General features: G+C 35.8%; 1 protein-coding gene across 4 annotated transcripts in view; it reads right to left on the bottom strand.

Moving 5' to 3' along the window:
• The window catches only part of MPP7 (membrane palmitoylated protein 7), a 151,668-nt gene that overhangs the window by 12,108 nt on the left and 117,687 nt on the right, over window positions 1-21,873 (bottom strand). For 2 of the 4 annotated variants that reach the window (XM_040548046.1, XM_040548047.1), the window contains 6 exons: window positions 21,120-21,316; window positions 20,536-20,600; window positions 11,965-11,985; window positions 11,853-11,864; window positions 10,727-10,768; window positions 3,204-3,374 (listed from right to left, as the gene is read on the bottom strand). In XM_040548046.1, the coding sequence (XP_040403980.1) occupies window positions 3,204-3,374; window positions 10,727-10,768; window positions 11,853-11,864; window positions 11,965-11,985; window positions 20,536-20,600; window positions 21,120-21,316 (508 nt within the window). The remainder of the gene's footprint in view (window positions 1-3,203; window positions 3,375-10,726; window positions 10,769-11,852; window positions 11,865-11,964; window positions 11,986-20,535; window positions 20,601-21,119; window positions 21,317-21,873) is intronic. The other 2 variants (XM_040548048.1, XM_040548049.1) reach the window with 2 other exon arrangements.

Raw genomic sequence — 21,873 nt, 5'->3', positions numbered from 1 at the left:
AGACCTTTTTGAACCATGCTGACCTACCTATTCATTCAGCCCAGAAGGTTTAATGAGCATAGCAATTCTAGAACTCCCTCTTCATTGTTCAGATGGTTTACTTGGAGCAGTATGGTCAAAGTAGACTATCTTCCTACAGTATTGCTGTAGAGCTATTATATTTCTGCAAGCCACTACCGAACGTATGCTAAAGCTATGTCAGGAGATGTGGAGCCACTTCTGTTTCATCTGCCTTTGTACTGAGACAGACCTTGTCTTCGGATGGCTTCTTCATGATAAAACTAAAGGTGATGGATTTTTTATTTTTTAACATAAGAAATACAGCAACAGAGAACTCTTTCAGTTCCTGATTCCTTGACCAGAAGGACACCATTGCAGGGAGTAGACAGCCTAGTTTGGGGACAAGATCCCTTTCTGATCTGTGCCACATGCTAATAACTGTTCCTTCGTGGTTACACACCTCTGGTCCTTACTTCCATCACTGCCCAAGACAGATGCATCACCACAGATGCACCTGAAAGGCTTTACATGCTTCTGGTGACAGCACTGTATGCAAACAACCATGTGTGTTCTGGGGCACATGCTCGTGGTTTGTTACTACTGACCTTGCTTAATCCTAGCACTGCCCCCTTTAGAAATTTCTGTCTTAGCTGATACTATGCCATGTAAAATTGCAGTATATGGCACATCCATTCTGACTGTCAAGAAACAAAATTTGTGCTAGTCTGGCCTTCGCAATTACTGAAGCAGAAGCCTTTGTGAGCAGGACATTTTCCTCATTAAAGTAAATGAAAATTCTATTGTCTAAACAATATGTTTCATATTAAAATGTTCTGCCTCAGCTTGATAAGGCTGCAACACTGGTCACATGATATTGGACAATTTTGCTTTTAGCAGAATCATCACATTCATAACACCTAAAAGACAGCACAGCAGAAGCATCTGTATCATTAGCACTCCAGATGATCCATTATTTTAGCCCCAAGGATATGCAGGACTTTATTCACGAGCATACATTTGCAGACAAGGTAAAAGCTTGACAAACTAATACATCTAGCTGAACCTGAGACTAATATATATCACACTACAGGGCACTAAAAATTACTATGTATGCAATTTGCATTCTGTAAATTAGACTAGACCAATTTAAACCGAGGCCAAAAGAAATTTCCACTTTACAGTTGTCAAACTCTCTCTCCCTAAAAAAGAACAAAACAAAACCTCAAAAGCCTTCCAACAGTAAATTATGCATTTAGGCTTAGCATAACACAACAGACATTTAGTGTCCCTACCAATTACAGCTATAAATTCATTATCTGTCCCTTTGTTTCCTGGTAATAATAACCAAGTTATGTTTGACAGATTATATTGTATGCTGCTACTGGCACACAAAAAGCTTTTAGAATATATTCACTCCTACTATACCTGTGTTGCTTAGCTCTGCTACTTTTTCCACATTTTGCACAAGACATTTTTATGGTATTGGCCAGACTTAAGCTGCCCTTAATATCCAGAGAAAAACATCAGAATTACTGAAGTCTGCAATAAATTTCTGAACTGCTTTTGATACTGAAAAAGCACACTTTCTTCATTTGATTTATTACAACAAAAATCAAATGAAATCTCTAGGTATTCTTTAGATCAGACATATGCAATTTGTTATAAAAAGTCTACTTATCACACTTTTGCACTGCGCTCTGTTGATGTAAGTGTAAAATCAACTCAACCATGTTATTACTTGTTGCATATAGCCCACAATCTCACAGTGATCACACTAGTAGGTGGCTGAATTTTAGTGCTGGAGAGTGACAAACCTGTTTATTAAAAACTAAATTTAATGTTCCCTTGGATATGAGTGATATAAAAACATAGCTACTCAACAGTTCATAACAGTCCCTGATAGAGGGTCATATTTCTCTGCTCTGCTGCTTTTAGAATGTAGGAAACTTTACTAATGAAGCATCAGCCTATGTACTACTGCAAAAGAAACAAGAAGTAATGAGACATTATTCATTGGTAGTATTGGTTACTCACTGGCACTCCAATGGCTACATTTGAAAAATTTAAAATAATATACTTCCGCCTTTTTTAGAAGATTGAAGCAATACATTTCAATTAGATAATAAATACTGTAGTGAAGCTATGGTGGTGACAGATTACAGAGGAACAGAAAGCTAAGGGTGACATCTTCGATATTCTGCAGCTATATTTACATCTGCTCTTGGCACACAGAGGTCCACCTCTCATCTACCTTTCTCTCAGCCTGCTTATTTGCTTATTTTAACACAGCAGACTTTGTTGCTGTCCCGTTATATATACTGTCTTGATTGACCACAGGTATTTGTTCTTCTTCTATATTGCTATATTGATGCATCTTTAAGAGCAGAGCACTGACTTAATTCTTAAGACTTTTAGTACAGATTGACTGCCAGCTTCAGATTAGTCACCACAGTAGCTATATTTTAACATCAACTATTTTTGTTTTGGCAAGGCTGTAAACATCGTCTTCTAGAGCATCCTTATATACTAATTAGGATATCCTATCTAGATGGGTGGACTACAAAACAGGTGAAAAACTGCATGAACAATCATGCTCAAAGGGTAGGCTCCAGGTGGCTACTGAGCTAGCCCTGAGTCCCCAGTGCACGCTGGCAGCAATGAAGGCTAACAACATGCTGGACTACATCCGCAAAAGGATAGCCAGTGAATTGAGGGAAGTGATTCTTCCCACTTGTTAGACTCTGAGGAATAATCAGTCCATGTTGCACCCTGTGTTACAAGAAAGATGTTGACAAACTGGAGGAAGGCCAATGGAGGGCTTCCAAGATGATCGAGAGCTGAAGTATGACCTTCAGGTGAGACAGGCCAAGGTGGAACTGGGCTTGTATAGCTTGGAGAAGAGATGGCTTCAGGAGGACCCAACAGCACCCTTCTAACACTTGTTGAGAAGATGGAGCCTGCCTCTTTACCAAGGTGAATGGTGGGAAGAGAAGACACGGTGGGAAGACAAATTCTCAGAGCTGTTGTCATCAGCAACCTGCTCTGAATTCAGTGCTGATCCTGCTTTGAGTGGGAGGTTGGACTAGGTGACCTTCTAAGATCCCCTCCATATGAATGAGTCTGTGGTAAATATTGCGCTAATTGTCAGTCCTCTGTTTTACCAGGTTAAAAATAAGGTTAATGTTAATTTGAAAACAACTTACCAACCAAAACTACAAGCCTGTATTTGTCATTAGGTTGTCGTCTGTATCTTGCAACTTCTTCGTATGTTGGGATATCTGCTGTGTCGTACTGATCGCTCTTCTTGCACTCATACATAGATTTGTTTGTTTTTTTATCTTTTCTGCTAAGACGAAAGCTTCTTCTAAAACCAGCTGCAATAAGAACAGGATTTTTTCAAAATAAGAAAGTAAGTCTCCTCAAAATATCTGAGAACAGTCTCTTCCAAACACTCGAGGACTGGTGCATGGAATAAAAAACGCACTGTATGTTTAATAAGCCATGTCATTAAAATGATATTTTCCCACAGTTTAAAACTATGTCAGATACCTATTTAAACTGCAAAATTAAGATTATCAATAAAATCATCACAGTTACAACAAGCTGTAAAAAATAATTACATTAAGTTGTTAACATATTTAGAAAATTTATGTATTTTATACATTAGGAGATATACACATGGAGAACATTCATGCAATCTGGACTCTCATACCATACTTAATGCATTTCTATTAAATCATCATGGCACACAGACATCAAATACAACATATGGTAGAAACACATCTAGTGGTTGAAAGAGTTAATGAAAATTAATTGAATTATTTTTTGTGCTTGGCTCCATGCTGATACTACAAAAAAAGTGCACTGAACCTTTCCCGAAGATGTTTAAAAATAAAACCAGACACTGTCAGTTAAATTCCAAAACACCATGAAACATCTTAGACAACACAGTTGCTGTATTATGGATATGTTAGCATGAAATTGAAAGTTAATATTCCTATTAAATTTGCATTTACAATTGCATCAACAGTATTACATCTACAGTACCTATCTGCAAGACTGGAAATTTCACATAGCTATTAAGTATTTACAAAAGAGATTATCATAGGCATTTTCAAGCAGAACAGTATACCCCCCCAACACCGTATGTTAAAAAATAATTTACTCCTGTGTTAATGATTACCTTACAGTTCTTCAAATAAATCCTTTACGTTAATTTTACTGGTATCTCTATTGTATTGCTTTTGTTCTAGAAGGAACTACAGAAAGGACTGCAAAGAAGGGCTGCAAAGCTGATTTCATTATTTGGTAGTAATATAGTAGAATACAAACAACAGTTTAAAATTACTGAAAAAATCCCAACACCTTTTTTCTCCCAAGAATATTTCATAGGACAGTAAACACATGTAAACTTTTGGTGACCCCACATTTTTCAGCAATATGTTTTCATAAACTTGTAAAAGCACTTATGTTTAGGTGTTTGAGAAGTAATCATATTACAATTTCTTCTTCAAAGGCAGTATCTGGCAAATTCAAGACCCAGTTCTGCAAATACTTAGAACCAGATCTGAAGCAAAATCCTATAAAGCTTTGTTACAGGCTTAGCATTTTGCACACCCACAGTTCCACTTAGCATAAATATTTGCAGAACCTGGATCACAAAGCATGTTAACCTACTTATTTTGCTGATGTGAGTCGCTATACCTATAGGAATTTGCAATACATACATACACACAAAAAAGGAAGGAAATTTTGTTTTGAGAATCCAGGGATGTTGACCATTCATATTCAAAATATGAATAAGTAAAATTAAAATTTATGAACAGGGAGAAGAGCTAACAGCCACAGAAAAGGACGATGCCATTTTTAAGAGCTACCGTATGTCTAGACTGAGAAGGAGGTGGACTGAGATAAAACAGTGACCAAAATATAAGATAGGAAAACATAATGAAATAGACAGAATTATGCTATTTTATTCTTTAAAAAAGAACACAAACACTGAAGTGACTGCAGTGAGAAAAGCTTTGTCAAAGTGTTGATAACTATAATCACGAGCCAGGAGATCCTGTCCACAGTAGGGCGAAAGTCCATTATGATGCTACATAATCACAGTATATGCAACTATATAAATAAAAGCTAACAGTAACATTAGCAATACAGACGTGAAAAGGGGTTATAAATTTCCTGAGGTCTCATCTAAAAGGCTTCAGGTTAAAAAACTGCCCTAAAAGCTAGCTAAACTGTTCCTGAAAATTGAGCTCCATGCCTCTGAGCCATGTCTCATAGCTCGTTTACCAACAGCTTCTTAACCTCAGCTTAAATTCTGAGATGTGAAATATTTTGGAAAAATATCCTTTTAGTGAAATTTTCATGATTAATTCAATTTCTACTGTTAGGTTTTAATAAGATGATTTGTAACTCTTTCCTCTTTCTTCCATCCACTTCATTCAGATTTCAATAGCAAACTACCAGGACATAGGTTATTGGAGAATTTTCAATCTTTCCTCTTAAAGGAGAACAAAACGGTGTGGTGTTTTCTTTTGTGGGGAAAAATAAAAAAAAATAAAGAATAAAAATATAAGAATGTTTTTGGTGCAATCTTTAGGCTGATTTGACCCTTGTGACTTTTACGGGTTACACATAAAGCATCACCAAGACTCAAGTGACATGGTTCCACTGCTAACATGAGCTTCCTTGATTAAAACATTCGACCTTTCTTAGATTGAAACTAACTGGCAAAATGAAAATAGTAGTATTTTCCTTTACTTTTAGAAGTTTCGACAGCAAGTTTACCTATAGGTTACAGAAAACTATTACATTAATTAAAAAGAACACACAAATACGGGGGTCAGAGATAACAAAGGAAATTTCCAGTGTAACTGATTTCTCTGCAGCATGCTTGTGAAAGCACCTTGTAAAACGACTGAATATGAAAGAGCTGCGGTATGGGGACTGCCTTGCCACTTGAAGATTATTGTCAATTTTAAAGTTCTTCCTCAGAGCACATCTGAAAAGCCCCAAGAAAGTTTGCTCTAAGTACCTTTCAAATCCAAGGAAAATGTACAGTACAGACAGAAGAGATGAGACTGTTTCAAATATATCCCACATTTTTATGATACTGCTACTGCGTTCCTGGAAACACGCCTCTCCCGCTCTCACATCTGCCATTATACATCCACACATATGTGGCTTAACTTTACTATGACCTTCAGAAGCTATTTTCTAAATAACTGCTAATAAATGTTTTCTATCAAACTCTGCATATATAATTACATTAGACGCTGGGCAGCTATGACTGTGCAGAAAGATTAAGCTGACTGAAACAACATTGTGCTTGCAAGGTCTGAATACATTTATGAACAAGCAAAAAAACATCCTGTTTATGTTTGCATCTTTTGCAATTTAGGAAAGACGAAAACCAAACTCCATATATTTAAGTCAACAATAGAGCATTATTAAAAAATATAGTGAAAACCACCATGGAAAAACAGAAGCAACACTGAGATACAACACAAAATTGAGTTTCTGTAAAAGGATTAAGCTTAAAAGTAAACTTCTACAAGAGAACAGAGGGAAAAAGAATTGCTTGCCCAGGATATTTGATAAAATAAAATTCAGTGAATGTGAAAGGAGTCGCAACCTATATTGTCTGTGGAATATGGATATCAGCAGAAATTAACCTTAGCTGCCAAGTATACAGGCTATAAAATAAAAGGGGAAAATTCTGTCACCACAGCAACCTAAAACTCTGGATATTAAGGAGCTTGCACCAGGGCACTGGTTTCAGCTCTGTGACTAGAAGCCTACTGAACATGCTAACCCATAAAGCACCCCTGGAATGTAACAGGTTTGGTGAAATAAGAACAGCCGCCGGGAAGAAAATATGAAGAACAAATGTTCTCCAGCTACAAAAGTCTCCAAACACTTCTCAACATGAAACAAAAATCAGAAGCTGCTATTAATAAACTTAATTAAGGTCCAACAACAATCCAAGAAAAAACACTTACATCTTTAAGGATAAGAAAAAGAATGAAAAACAAAATAAAAGTCTGTTTATTCTTTTAATGACTAGCAATATACATCTTTACATTTGCATAGAGAAATCCACTTGGATTTCATGCAGAAACCCAAACTGAAAACTGGAAATGCACGAACACATCCTGTACCCCCTGAGATACTTTTAAAAGATGCCAATGTAAAATGCTGTGTTTCTTTAGATTTAGTAACAAAATTCAAAAGAAGTGAACAAAAGATTGTGATTACATTGAACGAATGTAAATTCAAATATGTTCATGAAATTAGAAAGCTAATTTCTCAAATTCGGAGAAGCTACGCTAACAGGAAATATAATTTAAATTCAGCTTTGCTCCACGAATTCACCAGTCAGGCTCCAGAATCCTATAAAACACTTACATGTGCTCTGTTTATTTTCATTCTCTAAAACAAGGGCTAAAGTATATGTTTAAATTATGTATATCCTTTGATGAATTTAGTCTAATCTTCCATAACTTTTAGTGAAAAAATGGTATTTGTAAATGAATTTACATGTACTTTTAGTATTCATATTGCCAACAAAAAATAATTCTAATACCATGGTCGTTACCAAGGTTTGTGAGAAAATGCTATAAAATATTGTAATATTTTATTAGATATTTCTGGATATTTTTTCCCCTTCAAAATATTGGGATTTTTTACACTCGCTCGTATCCTGAATATTTCTATTGTTACACAGGAACTACACAAACACAGAGCAGACTTCTTACTCTGCCTGCTTCTGGACTGATTCCCAGCTTGCACATTTAGACAGGGTTAATAAAAATTTAGATTATGTCTGGATTTTTAAGACAAAATTGAGAATAGTAAACAGATGATATTCATCTATATTTACTGTATGTTCATAAAGGTTCAAGTAATGTAACTAGAATTTAAGGTTGGCAAAGACGAACTCCTAATGTTCTCCCCAGCAATTTCTCAGGAAATTAAGGCAGAAACGCACAATACAAGAGTGTAACTTAAGTATTAGGAACTGGTGAAAAATCATGAAATTTATTTGAGCCACTTTAGAGGGGAGCGTTCAAATTAATAGTAGGTTAACCCTGGGCATAAAAGATCTGAACCCAAAAGGTAGAGAAATTGTGCTTTCTTAAAGTTGTCTCTTCTACTGATTGCACTTCATGACCACCTCATGTGCATCTGAAGTACAAACCCTTTCAGAGGAATTCCGATACTTCGAGAACATCCTGGTTCAGATTGAAATGTGAACACATACACAGAGCCCTAAACCCATAACAAGCCAGAAAATTGAATTAAAAACAAGAATTAAAAATAGAATTGTTGCAGTTCACTTGATGTGATTACATGCTATTAACACCAGAATGAAACATGACTTACTCTTTTTGAATTTAGGAAGTTGCCAGTGCATCTGTACTTTGAAAACCTTTTCTAAAATTCTGACATGCAAAAAGATATACCATACTTCAACTCAGCTGATGCTAACCGTTCATATGTGTATATTAGCTGCTGTAAATGCAAGGTGATACAGCTCAGCTCCTTCGTTACTGGTTAAACTAATTCAGGCCACCTTGTTCCTGTAATAGGTTCTGACGCACTGACAGACATCCTGAACTTGTTGGGGTGACCCAAGTACTTCAGTGACAATGTTTCAGGTTTTGTTTTCAGTTTAGTATGTTTAATCAAGACTTCATGCTGTAAAACTGAAGACTTGTCTAGAAATTTAGTTATGTGGTAAGCAAGGAGAGCCATAAATGTCTATCATTTTTCGAGAGCATATATATTCGGAAAAATGGGATACTCAGGATTCACGCCAAAAACCAGTACTGCAGAACACAGGCAGACATTCAGATTACGCTGTTTTCAACATCAGACAAATTCACTGATAGGGAGCCTGCTGTTTTTTGGGGGACTGAATAGCTCCGAGAAACCTCTAATTTCTAAACCAAGTATCTAATTATTTACAATCAATGAATATACTTGTTGCCTACCCCAAGATTGTTCCTAGCCTTAGACACACCTTTTTTCTCCCTGTTGTTCTGTCTCCCAGCCCTCATCTCTGTCACCTTACTTCCAATGGCGCAGACCCAGCACAAGAAGGCCGAAGGACCGCCAGTGGACTGATGGCAGCACTCCAGCGTGTGGAAGCTCTCAAAAGATAAAACCATTGCCTGCGTTGTACAGTAGATCTCCAGTAATTTTTGTAAAGTTTTTGCCTAAGTTAACTGGACATCATCTTGGTTTTTTGTTCTTTGTGTCTAGGACAATAGCTTCTTCCTCAAGACATCTCCTTCCTATACGACTGAGCCATTCGGTACCTGCTGACCCCAATGTTTCATGGAATGGGCAACAGCACGAAGAAAATGGATTCTTCTTTGTTGCTGTCATCCTCAAATACAGCAGCAGCCCACTAAGACCTGACTGCAAAACCATGATAGTCTGACCTTCAGCACTGCAACCAGAAAGAAAAGATGGGAAAAAAAAGAACATTTTGTCTTCAAAGAGAAGATTTAATAACAAAAATGTAGTTCATCTGGAATCACATCCAAAGCTTCATTTTCAAGTATACTTCAACCTCTCAATACAACTGCAATTCAATGTTAATATAGTTGATTTACTAACAAGTGTAACAGTTTATTTTCAGCACAATCAGATGACCATTAGTTACACAAATGCATGATAAAATCATACTCCACTAAGCTTTTGGAAAGAGGTCAAAGTCCTTTCAGTTAGATAGCTTGTCTGTTCCTGGTGCCATTTATATACCACGTTTAGAAATAGCACACTACAATATGAAAGCCATCTCTGATTTACAGTCTTGGTCTAAGGTGTTTCAGCGAGCCTGATTGCTTGGATGCACCAAAGCACTTTGACATGTTTCTTCCCACTCCTCTTGTAGTAGGAGGATGAAAGCCTTGGGAAAAGGGCTGGTTGCCACAAAATCCACGCCAGCCAGCCTTCAGCTGGCAGGAATTCTGGACAGTTTCAACTAAAATATTTTTACATAGCTTTTAAAATGGCACAAATTAAAAAGTTGAAACATATTATGGAACATTCACCTTATTTAAATGTTACTTTTGTTTGAAATTCGGAATGCTGAAGCTGAAGCCAAAGGACTCCTTCCCCTCTTCTTCCCCCCTCCCCACACTGATACATTGAGCTCAGACTAGCTTTAAAGCTAAATTTAAGCCATTGAGTTATTAAGACTTATTTTATTTTGTAATGTGGAAAAAGAACCAGTGCCTGCAAATTTGCTTTGTACTCTCACTCAGTCCTCGCAAAATTGTTAGACAGACAAGTACAAAGAAAGAAAAGGTAAGCAAACCTTGGATAAAACCTTGAAAGCATGTCTTTAAAGTCTTAAACTTTTCATGATATTGTAACCTTATTGTTACATTAAACACATTGCTGAGTTAATATACCTAAAAAGTCAGTATTTCTCCCAAATTTATATATATTTTTTATTTAAACTTAAAATCAGTACAGCATTTTAGTAGCTTATGATTAGCCAGATAATGGCATACTATACTACACAAATCCTTTATGTCAAATCCAATGAGCCATTTTTAAAACCTTAGTTTTCATGCTTTTCTCATGCACAGTACAGACACTTGTATGCAGATTACCCCCAAAAGCAAAGTGGACACAGCAGTTCCAGGGAAAAGAAGCTGAAAGAAAGAAAGAAAGAAATTGTCTTTTGTAACCAATTGCTCACCTAGATAGGATCCACTGTTGTGACCAGCACATTCAGCATCTTCTGGACGAAGTGTAAAAGCATACAGAATAAGAGCCAAGAAATAAAGCAGAATAGTTAGAAGCCCAGCAAAAAATACAGAAGAAAGTACTTAAAAATGACAACTGTACAAAGCATAGCATCAGAAAGCCTTCAATAAGCCACTTTCTTAAAAACATAAAACAACATTTATTGTTTTATATTTTAACTGGAGATATTCTGGGATTTTGCAGCATGCACACTGATCTTTTTACCTTTTCAAGCAAAAATTTTGATGACGGCGAACATTCTAAGAAGAATTTTAACATTGTATTATTCACACTTTATCAGTTAATAGAAAATAGGATGCTACTTAAAAGAAAGCAAAATGTATTTGATGTAAATCAAGCTTTTTTTGTAAATTACACATTATCAGACTTTAGCTTTAAGTTTTGGCTCACTGGATTAGACAGAAAGGTTTTTGATCAAAAACACATCATCTCATTTGATATAAAATAACTATAATGTATATTTTTACATGCCAGAGGCCCTTTGATCAAAAATATGAGCTACAATTTCTAATGCCTTTATAAACAAAGGCCTCTTAAGTTAAAAAAAAAAATTACAAGAGATCAGCTGCTATTACTTTACCATATGCTGCAAGCATAACAGTAACCGGCTACACTCAGAGGGAAAACAGTAAAGATGATACTACATGGATGAACTTTTTACTGTCTCAGAGAAATACTTCTTTGGTATTAATTAGAAATGCAAGACTTCTCATGGCCATGTAATTAATTCAGAACCACCTCTTTCCAACCCAGCCCACCCAAGTTTTGCTACTACAATTTTATGACACTCCTCTTCTATACATATCTTACAACAGTTCGAAAAAGAGAGAAAACAGTTTAAAACAATAGTCCAAGTTAAGGAGCTTTTCATGAAGAAACTAGGAATATTTTGGTATTTTTTATCTACTTCTAAAATGATTCAGTGTATTTGGTGGCAATATAGAAGCAATACATATATAACATCTCTTAGAAACATTGGACTATATTCAATTTAATTCTAAACACATGTTCTCTAAATAAAATTATTGGGCTATGCAGGGAAACTTTTGTACATGTACCTTCAATTTCCTCTGAGAAGCACAAAGGAAAAATAGGAAAGGAAATCATTAAATGGAGTGAAAGCATAACTTAAGAAAGAAAAGTTAAATCTAAGAAGAAAAATGCACCTACCACACTCAACCGCTTCCTCATCTTAGAACAGCCAAAAAAACAAAGTATTATTGTTTAATACTTCATAAATAGGAAAAAAATGTAGCTATGTAAGCTACTCTAAAATTCTCTTGATAGCACCTATTATATTGAGGTATATACCAGCATACCAGCAACTGAGTTCAACTTACATGTTTAACTACACTCAAAGACAGAAATGGACCTAAAAAGACAATGAAATATCATGTGCGCTGCATGTTTCCTGCACGAGATTCTTCTATTATTTATTTGGTAGCAGTGTCCTTACCCACTTCTTACGGATGATTTCTTTCATATTAAACACTGAGTTTGTTAATCCCATTTTATCAGTCTTAACCCAGAATTTCTAAGAATCACTACCATGAATGTGATCTCAGTATTTTTCTGCATTTACAATAACAGTTGCTACTGCCCTTAGAGCTGGGTTTTGCACTTTTTTTTGTATGTTTTTGAATGTCTGTTGCTGTAGCTGAAAAAATGCTGGAAGAATTTCTATAGTCTGTCATTACTTCTCTGACACTGTGCTACTATAATAGACTTGACTTTCTGTTTACCCACTGTAAATCAATAAATTTCTGCCTCCTTGATGGGGAAAATTAATATTTTTACAATCATTTTCAGACTAGCAAAGAAAAACTACATACATATACATATATATAATGGATTTTTGTTCACGGAGACATTATATATTGAGGTCTAGATTTATAGAGATTTTACAATCTAGATTTTATTAAAATTTCCTTTGAAATTTGGATAAATACATCTAAAATATTAAATATTTTTAAGTTTCCATGAAGCACGTCTTCTTTCGGAACATGGAGAAATTATTCAAGAGATATTTTAAAATCCATCGTGCCTAACTGATGTTTCAAGCAAAGGCTAGGTCACAAATCTCCTGCCTATATGAGTAAAGGGAAGAGTTTTCCCATTTCATCCCATGAAATAGGTAAAAAGTCTTTTCTGCTGGGGGAAGAATATGGTTTTGCAGAATCATTTCTTGATACTTCTTTTTTTGAGGACTTATTTTTAAAAATGTATTAATTTGGAAGACTACTGAATCATATTTACAATTTCTTTCTATACTCGAGGTGACCATATGGCCTCAGTAGGCTGGACCAGGAGAAAAACAGGTCTGCATGTACAAACAGGCATGCACTCGCACAATCCCACCTGCACATATGGGAAATGGCGGAGCTACAGCAGCTTAGCTAAGCTAAGAACCGCTGAAAAGAACACAGGTTTTTGGTATGAAAGGGAACAGCCTTAATTAATTCATTGATTTAATGCTTCATTTAACGCAAAAGTATAAATTAAAGGTGTTAGGATTCTCAAGTGAGCCAGGTGATGCTGGAGAGCAGAAGTCACAATGTCTACAACCTGAGATTTAATGCTGAGGTGGAGTTCTCAATTTTTGTTGTTGTTGTTATAAATTTTCCTTCTTAATACTGATTTTGGCTTTCTTGGGCTACTCCTAATGATCAATGTAACAGTTTAAAATGAAAAGATGTGGGAAATAAGTGGGTCTCCTTAGCTTAATACAGCTGTGAAACAGTCATCACCACGTAGCTCCCAATTTGAATTTTACCAGGAATTTTACTAGGACTATTGTCTGTCCCTACTAAAGGCAGACGTTATTTGCCAGTAAGCATCCTATTAGGATTCACCACTAACTAATTCAGCTCTATGTGTGTGAAGCAGTTGTATGCATGCAGCAGATATTTGCAGATACATGCCAAAAGCTCCGGAGTTTAGAGATATAGAAAACTGGGGTAAATTGGGGCCAATATAGTTTTGTTGAACTGAAGTGGGGTAGGAATGGAAACAGAGATGTTTATCTGGAAGGAAAAAATAAGAGACTAAAAGAGGACAGAAAATAAGGAGGAAATCTGATGGGAAATAGGAAAATAAAAGCAGTGACAAAATTAAAAAAAAAAACAACACAGGGCAACGCACAATAAATAAAACTGAGAAAAGAAGAAATTACTTATAGTATGATAAGGGAGAGGAGTTACAAAGAAAATAGTTGTGGAATAGGAATGAAACAACAGTGAAGTAGTAACAAGATAGATAGAAATGGTAAAAAAGAAATAGGAAACACAAGCGCAATGAAAGCTTAGGAAGTAGGTGTTTTTATTCATTTTAGAAAGATTTCAGGATAGCCAATATGCTACACTGTGACAATGCAAACCACTAGTACATACATTTTATTTTTGTATGTATTGTAACAGAAATTTATTTAGATTTGATTTTGGGGGCCTCATCTAAACTACAGCCCAGCACCAGATTAAAATTTTTAACTCTTGCTGACTTCCAACAATATTTCCATCAAAGAATCTTATTTGAATGTTTCTCAGGCTAAAGTTAGATCCAACAGCTCTATTCACATTACATAACCCCTGAAATTCTATTTCACTCTAGTAAGCAAGAAATTGTGATATACAACAATCTGCATTACAATGAATATTTTAAACACTTCTTATTTTAGTGTGGAACAGCCCCACATATCAATGGACATTTATACTGTTTTGAATCCCACAGGGTTCTATAGATCAAACAATACACACATGTTCATCTTATGGAAAATTTAAGGTGATCTAAATTAATCCTCTCAAAACATCATCAGATAACAGTATCTCTAGAATTAGGAAAATGTAGAAGGATAGTCTTGCGGTGAAGGACAGAGCAAGTTTATGGTAGCCACTTCCACTTCTGTCTCATGTGACCTTGATTCAAATGTCATCCAGCTGCAGGTTTCCTTAATTTCTGTGGTAGTAGGAAGTTAGTATTTGTAAGGACAGAAGACTTCTGAACAAAGATGCTAATTTAACTCTAAAGGTCTGGTGTATTTTTTGTTTTTACTCCTCTAACTACTTGCAGGTGGGCAATTAAGTATCAAACAGGAATACAGAAAAATACTGAGAAGAAAGGCATAGTTAATCTCGTGCAGCAATTATAACAAGCAAAAGAGTCCTACAATACATTTATCCTAAATGTTTGGTCTTCAAGTACAAGTGGTACAAAGCCTTCGTTCTTTCAGCCTGGTTAAATTCTTTTGTAGGCAGTACGCGATCTTCAATTCACAAGACACTCATCTCTGGATAAAGTGGGTTACATCTTGTTTGAATGAACACCATTTGGCTGCAGTTAAATATTTCCTCTTGCTCATACAATGCCAATCACATATGGTAAATCAAAATTGAAAGTAAAATAGATTTTAAGCCCTAGAAAAACTATATAATGATGACTTTGCCACAGTAAGTATTAACATTTCGCATTAAATATACAGAACAAATGTATTTTCAAGCAAAAGACATCTCTGAACAGCTCTGTCTTAGATGCTTCATACATAAACATATTTATATATAAATATACACACAGGGCACAGATATGCATATATACATATGCATGCACTGCATAGGTTAACAGAATTTACAGGCTACACTAGTACAAAATATAAAGTTGCCACTAATTTTCATACCACAGACAACACATATATGAGAATACAACTGCTATGAAAGCAAAATTATGCTGAAAGGATATAATATCTTAGCTGACTATTGTAGTTCATAAGTGCAGAACAGTAACTAATTATTTGGTTGTTATTTAAAGAAATATACTTTTTTTCCCTCAAAAAAACAACAGGTGATCAATGTTTTATCTACAGATTAAAGCTACAAACACAAGAATTATGATGTTTGTTGGCAGTGACTTAGTTAGAATATGATTAGTCTTTGTATTCAAGTTAGCAGGCTGGGAAAAATTAAATAAATTAATTCTTCCTTGTGCTGAGTCTCTTGGCACTCCTTGGCCTGGATGCAGTGGCAGGAGAACTCACGGAGCCAACTTTGGCTACAAAGCTGTGCCCAAGTTAAGATGAGCTCATAAAGCCAGGAATGCCGTTAAGCATAGCTCAGGAACACTGGAGAAGCAGATTTCATCAGAGCTGGCAATCAGCCATGGCTAATAAGCTCAGATATACCTCAGCTAATTTCATGCAGCCAGACACCAGTACTGTCCCCTCCCTCCACATCCCACAAAACCCCCTCATACCCTGTGCCAGGTCCACTGTCCCAGCAGGGGCAGGGTTAGTCCTCACACAATTTCATGCATCTCTGGTCCTTTACTTTCATTCCATTTTCCTGTTTTCTTTTCTATGCTGCTTTTTCTCACTATTTTTTCCAGTGTAATTTTCCCATAGTATTAGTGCACAAGCAACACTGCTTTTTGCTGAAAAGAAACTACTGTTAAGTATTGAGAGAAATGCTGAAAAGGCTTAAGAGGTTTGTTATCCCTCCATTATTTCTGAGCTTCAGAAATAATGCTATCAATTTTATCAGCACGTCAGCAAATCTAACTGCCACTTATCTCATGCTTTTAAAACTTTTAAAATCTTATTGTTGAAACTACTAAGAGGGTTTTCTAACCAATAATAATAAACTGAAAGAGGTCAGAGTTCGTATTAGTAATTTTTGCATTCACTGTTTCTAAAACTTTAGCAAAACAAGTATGTTAGTATTTGAATTAAACAATCAAAAAACAACTGAACTATCATGGAAATATTGACTACTGTAGTGCTCTTGCATAATACTGTTACACTTATTTAATCATTTCAAAGCCCATCCTCTCTGGGGTTATGCCTAACGGGTTGATGGACCAACTCTCGTCCATCTATTCTTCCACTGCTCTTGTTTCTTTTCCCATTGCCCAATACTTTCTCCTTTTCTACATCCTCAATACTAAATTTTGCTCCCATGCTTCTCACCTTATTTTTCACTCTGACTTTTTCTGGGTTTTCCTCTGAATGTAAAATCATCTCTGATCACTGTAGGGTCCATCTATATTATCACCTTACTTCCAAACACCATTAGACTATGTACCCTCTCTATTTACAAATAAAAAAGTGTGATTTCACTTACCTTTCAATACAAAATAGCTTTGCCCTCTCCTCAATGTACATACTAAGGTTCTACACTTTGAGTCGTGCAATATGAGAATGATTCTGTTATCTCTTTTAGGAAAATGGCTAGATTCTGGGAGAGGTGTATGTATGGAAATTATCTTCCACAAAGCTAATGTGTTTAATTTTACTTATAGTCACTTTACACATAGACACAATAAAACAGTTGACTTGGCTATTAAACTGAAACTAAGACTTGGCATTTCCATTGTAAACTGATCATTTTAACGATCTAGAATTAGGTTGGGCTTCTGTTTTCTTCAGTGCAAATGATTATCACTGAAAATGATTTGTGGAAAATTTCCTCTACTCGCTGTCCTTAAGATGTGTATACATACAAGCTGGTCAGTATCACCAAAAAAACACACTTTTTTTTTGCTTCCAAATTTACAATACAGAAATATGTGTACAGTTTAACAATATGCTGAAAAGTACAAGAAAATCAAAATTGGAAACAGAAAGGCTTTCCAAAAGTAATGTAATCTAGTTTCCTGCAGTATTTGAAACATTTAATTATGTTAAAAAACAATCGTGATAGATGTTAGTTACTCTGAATAGTTACTGACTGTGTTTCAGAGAGCTCTTCTTCTAGTTAAATATAACTTGCCCTTCCCAATTCCCAGCATTGGCTTGAGGAGAGAGGGGAAAAAAAGTGATAAGATAGTTCTTAGGTAAGATTTTGACTCATTTTTAGATTAATTTTCAAGTAGAGAGACACTAGTACCCTGGAAGCCCACATAAGAAACCAGAGTTGATTCTTATTTTCTTGGTATTCAAGAAAACAGAGTATTTCTCAATTATAGATTTCCTCCTCATTACAAAACATGGGATGTGGGGAATGAGTTGATTAAGCAGAACAGGCTGGCATCCAGTGCTACTTACCATGTCCCAAGAAAGCTTCCTAGTGCAAGTCCCAGTCCTCTCAGGAAAGGGACGTTTATTAGCAGCTCTGTTAAATCAATAGATTTTTGTCTTTTGGAAGCTGTAGGGAATTATCTACTGGCAATCGCCCTTTCCATCCAAACTGCTACAGGAATTCGGGTGATACAAGTGGGTGAGATCAACTACAATAGCAAACAACCTTTGAATGTATAGCTAGTTCAGAAAGATCTACAGGACATCATTTTCACTGAACAACTACCCATCCAAACAATGGAGAACCCTGTATCATGCTGAAGGCCCACAGCACAGGCTGAAAAAGAATCACATGAAATCAAGCATTACCAATTTCCTACCTCTCTATATGGGATTTTAAATAAAACTTTAGAGGACAATAATCAATGGGCCATGCCCAATCAAAAAAAAAAAAATCAGACAAATCAGACCAAGCAGTCCTTCCCAATTTTCTATTTTCTATGTCACCTTCCTCACACACTTCTGCTATCGACAATATTGTGTTCGCTCATCTGAGTATGCATGGTTTTCCAGCATCTCCCAGTTTTGGCAAGGTGAGTGCTGTGAACTAGTACAGACAAGGCCTCCACATCTCACAGTGTCACTGCTGTGCTTGATAACAGGAAAAAACTGCCTAACCTTAGAAGGATCACAAGGGTGCAGTCTCCCAGCTTACATGGTATCTTCTTGAAAAGCCAAGAAAATGGAAGGTTTTCCTGAGAGCAACTCAAGCAACATCCTAGTCATGAAATTTTTCTGTAGGTGAATTCTGGTCTTTAAAATGCCTTGTCTATGAAGGATGTGAATTCCCTCCCAACACTAAAAACATGTTTGGTCTTTGAATAAAGGGGTGGACATCTACTCAGAACAGCACTGCCACTCTTCCCATGGAAATCGGGCAGATGTCGCAGAAGATTGTCCGAAGACACAAGGAAGACAGAAAATGATAAATCTCTATTACTCCACTGTCTTTCTTCCTTCAAGAGGCACCACAGACTTCTAGATATTTATCTGGACCTAGCTTTGTTTGGAGAAAGTCTAAAAGAGAATGGTAACAGGTATACTGCAGTACCTGAAGGCTCTGTCATGTTTTAAAGGAAAGAGGAGGAAGAGAGGAACTCTTCTCCTTTGTTTACACTAGGTATGTCAGAACAAATAAAGACAGCAGAGACAAAAATCACAGACATTGCACTGTGAGTTTTCTTTGGGTTATAATTTCGGCAATTCACAATCAAGTTCAGGCTGCCGATTTGGAATGGTGAGATGCATCTTGTAAAACCTTTCACTTGAAGGTCACTAAAAAGATGCAGTCCATTATAAAAGAAATCATGCAGTGTTGCTGCAGCAGCTGATTTACCTCTTCAAAAGCACCAGTGCCACCTTAATTGAAGGCTCTTGTTGAGGATATTATCCAGATTCAAGAACAGTGGACAGAGAGAAATAGCTATACCCTGGGACCAGACACTTTTCCAAAACTGGGGCAGAGCAACTTCACCTAGAACCTAGAGAAACAACAGATTTACTATAAACTGGAGGAGCTCCTCTTTGTTTCTATGACCTATGCAAATTAGAAATGCTATAGTGCAATCATATAATCTCTTATTGTAATTATGAAGCTAATTGAGGGCTTTCAAGTTAACAATACCACAGGGCATACAATACAACAATTAGGGCAAAAAAATGTGAAATGGAATGAAAGAGAGAATGCAGGTTATTAGAAAACCAACAGTAACCATCAAAATTCAGAACACAAAAGCCATAGCAAGGAGTTAGGAAAATAGCAACAGAAACCTCAGTGAGAAGTTTTAAGGTTAAATGCATTTAGTTTTGCATAGAGTGCGCCAGTATCCACCGCTTGCCATAGTATCCACACTTTTTGTTTTAATGTTAGAGAATGAAAGATGGTTGGAAATTTTAGACCACTTTCTGAATATTTCTAGTTGAACTCACAAACATGTTTGTATTTAAGATTTAGATCCTACTGAAGCGTGATAGTTTCTTACATTGTACTCACTTTGTTATGAGTCTGTACAACTGAAAGAAATAACAGGTCAAGTAAAATATGCAATAATACTTAAAACAGATGTTGATGTAAATTCCAGTGGAAAGAAAATATTTGTTTCGATGTATGCACTTTCTTAGAGCTTATTTTTCTTATATTGTGCAACTACGGTATTTAAAAGCAGAAACTACTAAGTATGAATTTGTTTAAAAACCAGTACATTGTTTTGTGAAAGTCTGTTGAAAAGCTGTGTCCTGACTTTTAAAAATTCACGCTACTTCATATGACATAAAAAATTACCAACTATATGGGGAAGGAAAGGGAGAATATCCGACCTTTTATCTCACTCTCAATATAAATTTCACCATATTGATGCAGTCCAAATTATATAAACTGTTGAGCCAATTCTGCACTATTTCAACAGGAAAAGAACACTCCTCAACCTTTGAAATATTATATATCAAAACATTAATTGGGCTCAGTGCTTTGAAAACAAAGTCAGAGGATTGGGAATAACTGTTGCTGCTTTTACAGCTTTTAATTTCAGCTGTTCTATTTATCTATTTTCTTACTGATACAATGTGATCAGGAAGCTATTGTGCCCTGAAGAAACGCATCTAGTCACAGGGCTGAAACAAACTGCTATTTTATAAGGTTAGAGATCAAGAGTATGATTTCTATTCCAGCTTAAAAGACTTACATGATTTTCTGTTGGAAATTTTCAGTGGCTGAATCTGCACTTCTGGTCTTCTTAGTGCAAATCTCCTATAAAATAGGAGGTGGTAGGGAAAAGACACAAACTCCTCAGTTTTCACTGCAAATTTGGGATTAATAAACACTTAACATCATGGGACTATTGCAAAATATCCAGAAGACTTTATAAGAAATTAATTTAAAACAATGAAATCTACTCACAATCTAAAAATTAAATACTGAGCCTCAAATTTTTGTAAGCTCTCCAAAATCTGCTGCAGTTGTTATTCCTGCATAGTACATCAGTGTGAATACAGATACTGATGTGCTATTTTCCATATGGTTTTTCTTTTAATCTGGATCAGTGCTATCCTATCAGTTTTTGTCATTATTAATTCTGGCCAGACAAATAAGGAAATCCAAAGTATTTCAGCAACAGGTTTCCAAGTTCAGTTGTCTTGCTGCAAATGCAGGTTTATAATACCCTTGTAATCTATGAGCATATGTATGACAACTATGCTAACTTAACAACTCGGCAAATAAGTGATTTTCTTACTATAAAAGATAAAACTATGCTTCTCATTAGCTCACCTCTCCTGGAAATGCTTTGAAGGGATCAAGCCTGCTCTCGGATTGGCATCACCTTCATGTTTGGCCTGCCACCAGGTCGCATCATCCTGGCTCATGATCTGAAGGATATCTCCTTTTCTGAAAGCAAGTCCAGCTTCTTTACAAGGAATTGCTTTATCCTCATTAGGATCATAGTCAAATAGGGCTCTGATAAACATCTGAAACAAACAGTGCTTTTTCTTTAGAATCAAAATATTAACATGTAATCCAAAGGTATCTCCCATTTTTGTGTTCACTGTTCAAAAACATTGAATTAAATCATGTAAAGCAATAAACATTTACTGCTGTAAAACATCCTCATGGAAGTCTAACATCAGAAGTTAATAGAAGAATGTTTTATTCATTGCTCCTGCAACCGCAATCGCTATGCAGTAAAGGCTGCAAGATTCGACTCCCAAAGGTAAACAGAACTTCAAACTTTGCAGTTGGACACTGTGTCCATAAGGAACAGAAAAAAAAAAAAAAAAAAAAAAAGAAAAAAAAAAGAAGAAAAAAAAAGAAGAGGAATAGAAGATAAGATAGTTTTGAACTAAGGTACTATCAGGTGTCTTTTGTCCACACTACAATGGGAGGAATACTTGGAAGCAAGCCAGGTGCTCAAAGAAGACTGAAGGTTACCTATGCCAACTTCATGACTGTAATGTTAGGGCTTAAGAACCACGTCATATTCACCTGTAAATCTAGCATGTTAGTATTATGCTAGAAAAACTGGCAT

Source organism: Cygnus olor, chromosome 2 (assembly GCF_009769625.2).
Source record: "Cygnus olor isolate bCygOlo1 chromosome 2, bCygOlo1.pri.v2, whole genome shotgun sequence".
In the NCBI taxonomy this organism is placed as follows: domain Eukaryota; kingdom Metazoa; phylum Chordata; class Aves; order Anseriformes; family Anatidae; genus Cygnus; species Cygnus olor.
This window is presented reverse-complemented; position numbering and strand designations above follow the sequence as displayed.